The 12,669-nt window shown below is 35.7% G+C and overlaps 1 protein-coding gene across 2 annotated transcripts in view; it reads right to left on the bottom strand.

The window, feature by feature from the left end:
* TAPT1 (transmembrane anterior posterior transformation 1) overlaps positions 1-12,669 on the bottom strand; it is a 42,661-nt gene that overhangs the window by 5,050 nt on the left and 24,942 nt on the right. For both annotated transcript variants that reach the window (XM_009279107.2, XM_019472020.1), the window contains 6 exons: positions 10,390-10,470; positions 9,398-9,507; positions 7,746-7,805; positions 6,105-6,173; positions 4,529-4,605; positions 422-582 (listed from right to left, as the gene is read on the bottom strand). In XM_009279107.2, the coding sequence (XP_009277382.1) occupies positions 422-582; positions 4,529-4,605; positions 6,105-6,173; positions 7,746-7,805; positions 9,398-9,507; positions 10,390-10,470 (558 nt within the window). The remainder of the gene's footprint in view (positions 1-421; positions 583-4,528; positions 4,606-6,104; positions 6,174-7,745; positions 7,806-9,397; positions 9,508-10,389; positions 10,471-12,669) is intronic.

Here is a 12,669-nt window from a genome sequence, read left to right on the forward strand (position 1 = left end):
TGGCCTCGGCCCATCGATCCAGCCTGTCCAGGTCCCTCTGCAGAGCCTTCCTACCCTCGAGCAAATCAACGCTCCCGCCCAACCTGGTGTCATCTGCAAACTTACTGAGGGTGCACTCGATCCCCTCATCCAGATCATTGATAAAGATATTAAATAGAACTGGACCCAATACTGAGCCCCGGGCAACACCACTTGTGACCAGCCGCCAACTGGTTTTGACTCTGCACAAACTAGATGCATGACCTAAAAGCAATAAATTCTATTACATTTACAGACTTGTGTTTACAGCTGTGACATGGTACAATTAAGGTCCAGCAACAGGGTTACTGTGCAGCAATGTCATACATCTGGTTTAATGTTAAATTTAGTCTGAAAGCAATTTTCATTACAGTTGAAAACAAAACAAGGCAGTTAGCCTTACCTTGGGTAGATTTAAACATGCTTTGCTGTTTGCCAGCCGGCTTCCCTGGGGTGGCAGTCAGGACAGGATTGAATAATTTCTCCTCCATTTTTGCCTCCTTTACATATTGACATGATTTCCCCAGCAATACAATGCTGTTAAGGACTTTTAGCGATATTAACCTGAACAAATAAAAGGATTTGTTTACATATTTGCATTAGCATATTAAAATAATTGTACATTATTCATACTGTAATTATTCATATTAAAATAATTGCATATGGTTACTGCTGTCTTGGAAGAATTAGCTAACAAATTAATTACCTCCAATAGCAAGATCAAAAGGTAATTTCCTTTTCCTAACAATTTGTTTCAGATTCAATGCTTAATTTTTTTTTTCCAGGAGACATCTAGAAAAAAACATCGTTTTATCATAGTTTAACAAAAGGACTACAAGGACAGTTAAGCAGCCATTTAATACATCAAATATTTAAACACAGAACTAAAAAGGGCACTCAACAGTGCAAGTCCAAATTAAATGCACTACTGTTAAGAGTAGCCTTAAGTGTGCCCAGCCAAGGATCACTAGTGGACTTTGAACCACAAGAAAGCAAATATCTGGCTTTCACAAATTACAGGCTAATCATAAAAAGTCCTTTTTCACATCACAAAAGACAGTCCATAAAACTCAACAAATCAAAGAGGCAGCACTGCATTACCATCACAGCACAGTCCAGCTGATGGCAGATTCCTTTTCTATTATCACTAATTTCCAGCACAAACTTCAGCAAATCATTGAAGTCCCTTTTACACCTGTCTTCTTATTTGAAGAACAGGAAGGTCTCATCTACCATCAAGTGCTTTTAGATTTACAACTCAAATGAGGTTTGTAAAATTTAAGTTCTATTGCTAGTATTACACGACACCCAGACCAACGTCCACTCCAGAAGTAAAAGCAGAGGTGAAGCAGATGAAGGCGTACTACAGAACAACAAGGAAATAGTGATCTATTCTCTGTAGGATGAATATAAATATTCTCTACACAAATCAACCTGAGTAACAGAAGTGAACCAAATGCAGACTCTAAATTCATTCTCCGCTCTCTGAAAATCTGTTTATTATGTACATCACTAACAGACTAAAAAGATGACTTGAAGTGAACATTCACAGATCCATGGAGCAGGTCTAACTGCTTAATTATAAAGTGACCCAAGCACACTTCAGCAGCAGCTTCACTATCTCTCACTGCATTAATGTAATCAGAACTTGTCAAACAGAAAAACAAAGTACACTGCACTTTTAATGGAATTTTACGCAATGCATTTACTCGTAGAAGAAATTTAGAGACATGGAAGAATGAGCAGAGAAGACCACTTTCAGTACTGAGAAGAAACTGACATTTTAGTATCCAAGCAACCACAACGAAGATATAATTTTATACAAGTCGAAAGCCGTGATTCTCTACAATTTTATTAGGTTATCGGGACAGATTTTGTTTGAGAGTTGAGAAGCTCTCCTCCACTTTTAATAAGTTTTAGAGGTGTTTTTCCTACATTTTTTTATGTAACATGCTTTTGTTCTGAGAGAGTAGGTGTTTACGCCATGATTTGACTCTGATTTAATGAGATCAGAAGTTGAAAAGGCCATAAATCAACACTTTACTGTATCAGTTCCAGCTTCTCATGGAAAATTAAGCAAGAGTTTATAGCGATTCTCCTTTATTCTTTTCTGCCAGTTCACCCCAGGCTCAAATTTCTAACAACACAGTTTGCCATTGTTCAAAATCCTAGAGAAAGAAAACTCTGGTTTCATATGCTGGGCAAGATTCTTCAATAGTATAACTTACAGTATTACAGTTGTTAATATCAATACAAAACAATGTCCTCCACATTATAATCTCAATCCTTTGCCCAGTTAACTGTTTCAGATTTTATCACATTAGTATAGCATAGATAAGTGAGAAACCATCTGATGAAAAGCTGAAATTTATGTTCAGAACACAAATTACTTGAAAGATGCAAGAGGTGAGTTAGCTCCAAATCTGAGATCATGGCAGACGTAAAAATCTGTTCTCACTTTTCAATAAGGACAAAATAAACCAAAATATATTTACTCGTGTGACCTATGCCTTCAAAGAGCAGCATTTAATCCTTCATGTTAATCATATTACTTCTTCCTGCCCTCCATCCTCCAAGCCACAGAGACAGGGAAAAATCCAGGACTAGGCTGCAGCAGTGGAATGGTAGATGTACGAAAATATACATATATTGGGGAAAAAGGAAAAACCACTGAGCAGAATGAAGGTGTTGAGCTTGGTATACCACAGCTTGAATGTGATGATCAGGGGCTAGTGCTTTCAATTATATAGAGCTGGCTTTAGGGAGAACATGGGCACAGCACGTGGTACGCTGGGGAAGAAATCAAAGTACAGTGCAGAGGAATATGGCTAACATTTTAATATTTGGCCTATATGAAATATCTCAAAGTCCTAGTTATCTGACACTAAAGAGATGTCCACTAATGTGGACTAGACACATCAGACAAAGTTCTACTTTTTTTGCAGATCAAGGTCAGATTAGAAATAAGAGTCTACCTATTCGTAAAAAAATGTGTAGTAATCCCATTCTTTTCATAAGGTATTGTAAAACAGCAGCCTCTCTTCCAGCGTACCTGCTGAACCACTGCGCCAGACCTAGAAGCATTTTATTTCCCAAGCCTTGCTGCCTTCAGTTACAAACACAACTTGGTAGGGCATTGGAAGACATATTCCCACAATACTGTAGGCAGGTTCTCTGTGCTACAGCGATTTGAATCACTTAATTCTTTATGATCAATTTTAGGAGGACACCAATATCAATCAGTATGGAGAGACAACAAACGCTGACACAGTTCAGTATGCAGCTTTCCTAGAAACTGGTCATCCCCCTACAGCAAGTGCCACAAGACAGGCAAAGTAGATTGGATTTAAAGTACAACTAAACGCATCTCAGAAGTACATATCTGTCCTGGTTTCGGCTGGGATAGAATTAATTTCCTTCCTAGTAGCTGGTACTCTTTTCATTTGTTTCCTGAATTGTCCCACAGATACAAATCCACTGTCCACACGTGATTATAAAGAACAAAGTACAGTTATTTCTGTTACAGCTCCCCTTCCTTTGCTGTTTTTTCATGTAGTGTTCCTTAATTCAGATTATATTTTTTACGTGCTAAACACTCTTCTATATGCTGAACTGCGATGCGTTGATTGATGTCTGCAATCAAAATGCGACAAGGGAAAAAGTAACATTTTTTTCTGATTTATTAGTTTTCATGCTTCAAGCTATAAAGTGATTCCTTCGATGGGGTCAGGCAGGAACTTACTCTGCAGCAGGGAATCGTACTGAATCGAGAGGTTTTCAGTACAGAGGGTATTGGCCTTCTGACGGAGCTAATGGGACCCTGTTGTTCACGGGATAATACACTTAGTTAATCAACACAATCTGAGATGTTTTTACAGTTGCCATGGAAGAAAAATTTCTGGTGAGAAGTTAAGGATAACACAAGTATAAACTGACTTGGCAGTGAAGGGATACCTGCAAATCATCAGCATTGGAAAACAAATTGCCACAAGACATCATATTCCTTAGCTAAGATTACTTACTGATCCCAGCCTTCCCAGAAAGTTGAGCCTTGCATTTACTTTTTTTTCATATAGCAGTTTCCTAACACAAAGAAACCTTGCATTTAACTACCAGAGAGAATTCATGATCTGCTCAGAGCACTTAAACTGCTTGTTTTTGCTGGCATATTGAATCTTTCGTTCTTTTCACATAAAGTTTAATTCCTTAGAATTCAATTTCCCCTTTTATGCAGAGGTATGGTACTTGTCTGTCATAAACTCTTTCAATCATTTGTCCATTAGTTCTTTTCATTACTGAAGTTACTTATTGAGGGCTATAATCCCCCAATGCAGTTACAGTACTTAGGGACCAATCTGCACTCTCAGTTTATGAGTGTAAGTGTTTTACATTTATGTTCTACTGAACATAAACTGTGTTTACACTTACACCTAGCAGTATCAAAAGAAGCTTTTTTCACATATCTGATCAAATAATGGTAAATGCTTTTCAATTGCATGCATTTACTTACCCACAGTAGAACAGCACAACACAAACATAAGCTAAGACTCCTTGTACTTTTATTGAGCTTGTTACGACTCTGATGAGCTGTTTTAAGAATAAAAGTTAAACAGTTAAAACATAGCACACAATTATTAATGGAATATTTTAACAGACATTTCTTATTTGGTAAATTCAAGACAAAAGTAGAAACATTTACATTAATGGAAATTTATTTTAATGTTCCCCTTGGTAGTGCTAACTGTTCAAGATTTTTGTTTGAATAAGTATTATACTAGCAGCTAGTTGCAACTTTGCTAAAACTACAGTCTGATAATGTTTCTTTCACCACTGACTTCTGCATAAAATAACAAGCGAAAAAAACCTCCCCCAAAAGTCAAGGGCTGGAAACTGGGTTAACAATTTTTGAGGAAAATGTCAAGACATGCTGATGCAGTAAAACAGAATCAGTGTTTCACACTATGCTAACATTTTGAACACAAAATTGCTTTGTGGACTAGGCATATGAATCCCAAGTTTCAGTAACAAATGATCCTGAAATCTCAGTTTTACTTCAGTATTTCACAGTCAGGGTTCCAAGTTAGCAAAGCACTTCAGTTTGTTTTAAACCTATTAGTATCCAGGATATCATACCAGAACACAATTAACTTGAAAAAAGCATTTCAACCGAATTCTCACTGGATGTACTTTACTTAGTTGTAAAAGAAATCATGATTATGGTCATAGTTGTTTTGGGGTTTTTTTTGTTTTTTAAATCCTGGAAAAAAAACTAGGCAAAGCCTGTCAATAGTATTTTTCCCCCATCTCTATGGGAGAACATTACATTTAAAAGTTAATTCATATTGATATTCTTCCAGGAAAATTTATGAATTGGCTTCTTTGCTGGCAAAGCAAGGATACATTCCCAGTATCATGATAACTACTGCTTGTCTACATGTGTGTATGGGGAAAGTCAGAGCAGCTATTTACAGAAAACATTCTGCAATAGTTAGTTCAGAACAGACAGCATGTGGACACAATTCCAATAATGAAGTGATTCATTTTATAGCAGCATGTCCATGTAACAGAGTCAACTATTTCAGAATCATGTATTTGACAATAGCTCAGAAGCTCAGTGCCCCATATAAAAGAAAATTTAGTCATTAAGCATACCATTACAGGGACGACCACAAGGACTCCTATGAAAAACCTAAAAAAAACCCCTAGTACTCTACTGCTAACCTTCTCGCAACCAGCTGCTTTGACTATTCCGAATGAATGAACAGGATAATTGCCAAAAGGAATAAATGTTTAATAAGCACAGATGTAGTTTAATCCCACTGCTACAATTCAAGTGCTTATAAATTCTATAAAATTAATACTCAATTTTCTATGGAAGGCTGATAAACAGTAACACATTTGTGAAGTCATAATTAGTATGTGATATAGGTTATACAGAATACTAACTCAACCTTGCAGCATCATTTCAGTAGCTTAAGGTAATCATTTCATCCTCAAAACATCTAAATGAGCTAGCTATCTCACAGACGTATATTCCCAAAGTGAGATCTTACTGACAGAAAATCAAGAGGAAAGATACTACTTACTAAAACGGCCAGTGGAAGAGGAATGAAACCCATTCTTCTGGAAACCGAATCACTATAATCTGTATATGCCTAGGAAAAAAAGAGGAAGAATAATGAACTATTTATGCAGAGGAATGAGCTTATTTTAGCTTGGCACACCCTCTAGATAAGAATCAATCTCTGCTAACAAACACTGTACTGGTATAAAGTGTACCTATTCACATTTTGAAAGTCAAATGCAGATAGCTGTATTCTCGGACAAAAATGTAGTACTACCATGACCAGTAAGATTAGCTTCAGTGCTCTAAATCAAGAGCAACTGGAGTATAATACAAATCTCTAAATCAAGAGTAATTAGGACACTGAATCCAAACGCATCTGTACATTATTACTAGCTTAGAGACCTTTTTGTATTAATTTGACTTTGATCCTCAAATACCATACAGAAAAACACGTAACAGGGATAAAAGAACAATTATCCATCACACTAGCAATTTTAAATCATTCTACAAACTTCTATAATTAGCCTCAGGACAACTGTGGTAAAATCATTTTGAAAATATGTTTACATTTGAACTCTCAAAACACAACTACTTTGCATGACAGCTTTCATGCAGTATTGAACATCATGCCAAAATTAGTGCCTATATGATGCTACCTCATTTTCCACACAGGATCCTTAGGAAAAGTAATGGAGTTTTCAGAACTAATAAACTGGTTTTTTAATTAACAAATTATTAATAATTAATTATTTGTAATGGAAAGTGTCTAACTTCTTTATGAGGTATAACTACTGCATTCCTAGCAATAGCTATTAAACATGCCCAAGAAAACTACATAAATTACTATAATAAAGTTCATTTAATAGTTAGAGCACTCATCCAGAGCACTCACTAATAGTTAAGAGACTCATCCAGGAAAGGTGTGCTGTAAATAGCCTTCCAAAAAACAGTACTGATGAAAAACACAAGCAGTCTGTGCATCCTGTAAATATCCATGCCACAACAGTAACATGCACGGTACAAACATCCCTATACATCTGTGCACACTGCCTGTGAAGAAATAATATTAATTCTTAATGAATACTGTATTTTGATCCAACATAGTTAAAATAAAGCAAGAAGAACAGTAATTTAAAATTATCTCAAGAACATCTTGTTAAGCTTACTTACTTCCCATATTTCTCAAAAACGTCAAAGTTGTTACAACCATCCCCTGACTATAAGCATATTTGGAAGAGAATTCTCAACAATATATTAAATAAAGCCTGAACTGATGTGAACTGGATAAAAAGAAGAATATAAATCACAAGGAAATATTCCTGTTATCTCTTATTAAAAAAAGCAGAGTAGAATTTTAGTGCTGTAGGAGCGTAGCAGTAATCAAAGTTGTTACAACCATCCCCTGACTATAAGCATATTTGGAAGAGAATTCTCAACAATATATTAAATAAAGCCTGAACTGATGTGAACTGGATAAAAAGAAGAATATAAATCACAAGGAAATATTCCTGTTATCTCTTATTAAAAAAAGCAGAGTAGAATTTTAGTGCTGTAGGAGCGTAGCAGTTCTGCATGTATTTCTTTAAGTATTTGTTCCAATATCCCCCCCATAGCAATTACATTAGTTAATACAAGAAAATGTCTTTATTTTCAGGCTTACATTTTTCTGTCGACTGCTAACAAGGTCAAATGCAAGACTGGCTCGGTATTCACTGTAGACCTGGAAAAAATCCAGCACATTGGATGTGTGATTAATTTGTTATCACACTTTATAGAAGCAACAGAGATTTTAATAAAATATTTCTGTAAAAATATTATAAATACTTATGCACAGGCTGAAGGAATCAAACCCAGTTTTTCTGAGGTCTAATTGCACCCTTCAACAGATGAGCCTATATTTCTGTAATAAAGTAACTTGTGTCTATATACAAACAACACTATGCTATGTATTAGGAATTGAATGAGACTTTATAGAGCATTTACTGAATTTGAGAATCATCAGAAACAGAAAGTAAGAGAAATCATGTTTACTTTTTTCCTACCATTCAGAATTTGTTTAAGCTACATGAAAGTTAGCACTGGAATCAAATTAAACAAATGAGAGAGCTTACTTATACTAAGTAAGTGATCCCATGAAAAAAAGCAAATTGTATCAGAAGATGAATGAAGCTTTTCTTTCTCTTTAAAACAGTTCTGCATATTAAGACAGAAAAGCATCTGTTTTAAGGATAAGTGGCAGGGCAACTTGCGCTGTGGGTGTTCAAAACTTCTGAAAAAGCCTAACCTAGCAACCATAAATCTTTAGAATTTCATACAAAAAATAAAGTTTGTTAAATAAATCTTGCGAAACTGTCACTCACTAGCCCCCATCCTCCAGCTGTTTCAGCACACTGAAGCATGCTACATTTTTTGCTATCATGACTTCATTATTGCTCTTTTCCACACTCTCTATATGAAAGTAGGGCATGCATAAGTGCCTCTGGCATAAGGGAGCTTATTAAGTAGATCTATTAAACTTGTTTCTACGCTGCACAATGTAGTTACTTTAGAGATGCTGAAAGAGATAGCACTTCCAAGTTCTGATCTCATTTCCTGAAAAGTGGTTTTAACAGTGAAAAAACACCAACTCTTCACAAATTTATCAAGTGCATTTGAATTCACACAACATGCAAGACAAATGGTCAACGTATCATGCCGCAACACACGAAAAGTAACCTCACCTACTACTTTAAAAGAAGGACTGCATAACACATATGGCCTAAGAATTTTCAGGAGTGGGAAACTAACATAACATACTTCATATTAGTGCTCCAGGGACAGTGGAAAAATATGTCTCTAATTTCAGATTCCACCTTTAACACACATGCAAGAACAGAGATTCAGCAGCCTCACAATATCTATTTTTACCAAAGACTGAATTTTAACCTATAATCCATTCTGTTAGGAAAAGGTACAAGCTCTGTCTAGACTGTAGAACAAGTAACTTTCTGTCAATTTAACTAGTGATCGCTTCACAAACTGATCTGCCAGTTATGTGAATTGTAGTTATTATGTGAACTGTTATACAACACTTTCAATAATTTATGGATCTGGAACTACTAATTTAGAAGCAGAGATGTGTGTTCCACATTATAAAGATCCTCAGAAGTATATTGTATCAGGAAATTACCAAGCTTTCCCAAATTATATCCTATATAGGAAAATAACAATTTTTACATTTTCTGCACTGGAATAAATTTTAATATTTAAAAAATATTAGCAAAATAAACTACAACTTAAAATAGCACTCAGCATTCCAAACAGGATACCTACATCTGCTGTGATGTCATTGAATTTTGTTATAAAGGCATGTTTCACAATATCCACCGCAATTTCTGAAGCAACCACCATGCAAACATCTGGGAATAACACCCAAAGATGATCTGAAGGTTGGGAAGAAACAAGTTAGGCCATTTAATTTGATGCCAGTATACAAAACAAAAATTACAACACTTTTGCTCAACAGTGAAAAATCCTCAAGAATCTGAAGAGTCTGTAGCTTTACATCACCACTCAGCGCGTGGTGTGCAAGTTCTCGTTTATTCCATTGCTATTCTAGAAACTTATCAGTACTACACAATCACACCACAATTAGGATCAGGTTCTAAAGCCTTTACTTCATAAAGCTTTATCTCTCCTAGGAAGACAATCTTTGCACGTACTAGATAGTAGATGTTCAGTATGTATGAGGAATAGACAGCGCACCTGTGGTTTTAGGTGCTTAAGGTAAAATTTAGGCAGACTGGTAACATTCAAGCAAAATACACCACACAGATTGGGGCTCAAAATTATTAAAACAAAGTTTTAATAAAATAAAATCCAAATTTTACTCTATATTTATTCAATATGGTATTAAAATTCTAAGTATAATGACTATTAAATTATGAATGGAAAATTTTACATAATCTTCTATCAAATTTCAATCTCACTAGCCTCACAAAATAAAATTCTCTAGGGGATCCTTCATCCTCAATGGACTCCAAGGAAAGGAAAGGGCTGGAAAGAAATCATTCAAGACACTACTTGAAACATAACTATGTATGTTTGTAGCATAAGCATATACTTCTAGCAGAAAGGATAGAGTCACTCTTACAAGAAAGCCAGAAATAGAAAGACAAGAATCTAAGGTATTTGACAAATTAAGATTCGTCAATTAAATGTCCTAGTTACCCTTATCTTTCAGATTGAGGAAAGCAGCAAGAGATAGTTGTTGATAGCACAGGCATTTGTCATTTTGTATTTAATTTTTCTGTTAGTTTACTCACCTGGATTCCATGAGAACTGTTCCATATTTCTTAGACATACAATTAGTAGCAGCACATAATTGGTGAACCTCTCCTTTATATCTAGTTAAAAAAAAAAAAGCTGTCAACTCCAAAGAAAGGAAGGATGTTTCTAGGACAGCACTGCATCTAGTACGGACTAGTGTAATTAGTTAGCCAACATCCCAAACAATTGATTACTGAACTAATTCAGGAAGGACCTGAACTCTGAAGAACTTAGGTACTTTGCAGTGGTAACTAACAAGAAGGGCAGTGAGATCCCAGGAACAGAGATACGAAGTGGCACTTCTACTCACCTGGGTAGAAAATAGTCTTTAAAACACCTAACTATTTCCTTCCAGATTCCCTGACACATCATGCAGGAATCCTTAATCAGGAAGGAAAAAATAATTTTGATCATGTTAATCCCACTGTTTATATGTGTGGATCAAAAGCTGGTTATAAATAATAGTGTGTAAGAAGTGAAACACGATCTTTTGGTTTACATCTCAGCAAATCCTAAGTAGCTCCAGTGACAACTACTGCTTCACAAGTGACCAGAGCACAAGAAAGGATCAAAGTCTGAACAAGGAATCATCTTAAATGTACTCCTGCCCCCAAATCCCTCATCCTTAAAATGAACAACTGGACTAGAGTAATGGTATTAAAATGGTATTAAAAAAACCTAAAGACACATGAGAAAGCAGTTCAAATTCCAGAGACCAAAGGTAAAAATAAAGGCTGTTCAGTATTTTGATCACAGCCAAAGAGACTGATAAACTGGGAACAAAGCAGAAAGAACAGAATTAAGGAAAAAAAAAAAGAGTAAGAAATTAAAAAGAAAAAAACCCCTGAAGTTCCTCAAGCTTCAGAATAAATGTTAAATTTTTGAGACAAGAGATTTAAAAGACAAGGAATAATCTAGCCAAACAGCCAACTGAAGCAGATAACGTAATGCACTGCTCCTAATGTACTTCTTCATATGAGGTACAATTGTGTTTTGTGAAAAATTTAGTTTAGAGCACAGCTTAAAATTAAAATAAGACATTTAAAAGCATAAAGGAAAGGAGCATGCTGGGCTTTCAACAATGATGAAAGAGCTTCTCTTTATAATTTTGGTCTCCTCGTTCACTAATCCTGAACGCTACAAAATTAGCTTACAGATATCTATTTCAAAAGGAGAATTTACTATTTAAATTTAGGGAAATATTTCTTCCTGCTACAACAAATATAAGGTTTTATGTCTTCTGTATAGAAGTCTTTTCCAACGGCCACAGTGTTTAGGTTGCCTGGGTGTACATAAATTTCCTAGTAAAAGTCAGGGTGACAATGTGAAAGTAGTTTTGCTGCAGCTGACAAATCAAAGCTGCAGGAGCCGATACGGTTGAAATCACAGATTCTGTAGCTGCAATCTCAAGCAGTTATACAAACCCAAAGATCTTTGCTGACCTCCTGCACCTAAAAGATAACAGGTGTGGTTTTATTAGATAACTGTGTAACCAATGTGTATCTCATGGTCTGTTCAATTAGTTTTTATGTAGATGATCCACAGTTCTTTTAGTCCTGAAGTTTTAATAAATTAGCTGCTACAGCAGAATTTTAAATGGCCATAGAAAGGTGAGAAGGATCACTGACTCCACTGACACTAAGTCCAGAACTGGAAATACTGGGAAAAATAGTACAGCCACACATCAGCTTGCTATCCACAAGCCAGTGCTGAGCACAATGCCAAGTGAAAATGATTTCCAGATCTAAACTGGTAGCTTGGTGGCACTTCATATCCTGGTGTCTTACTATATAGTGTCTTCAATACCATGCAGAGCTCTGCAAGGTATTTCAATACACAATATAGGACGTGTCTTAGAAAGTACAACTGAAATAGTTCATTTCTGTTTTCACGCTTCTATTCACAAGATTATTTGCTTTTGAATTCTATTTGTAGCAACTTCTCTTGATCACAATGTCTACTCTTGAGGTCATTGATATCTCACTTTTCTGCTAGTTCGTATTTTTCTTTTGATTAACATGTTAAATGGGAGTTTCACCTACTCTCATGAGAAGTTCCTCAGATGCGTGAGACTGACCTTATTTCTTCCCCCCAAGAATTAGTATATTTAGCTTCTGTGTACTAATCAGTACCTTTTCACTGAATTTAAACCACGGGTTTGAGACAACGGTAATATTTTGAGCAGAGCCCCAGAAAAGGTGGGGCAAGGGGGCATCCATTCAGTCTGTCTAAGCTTAATCAGCTACTGTTGCCATTGTTGCCCTACAGCAGAGACT

This window comes from Aptenodytes forsteri, unplaced genomic scaffold (assembly GCF_000699145.1).
Source record: "Aptenodytes forsteri isolate BGI_AS27 unplaced genomic scaffold, ASM69914v1 Scaffold242, whole genome shotgun sequence".
NCBI classification, from domain to species: Eukaryota; Metazoa; Chordata; class Aves; order Sphenisciformes; family Spheniscidae; genus Aptenodytes; species Aptenodytes forsteri.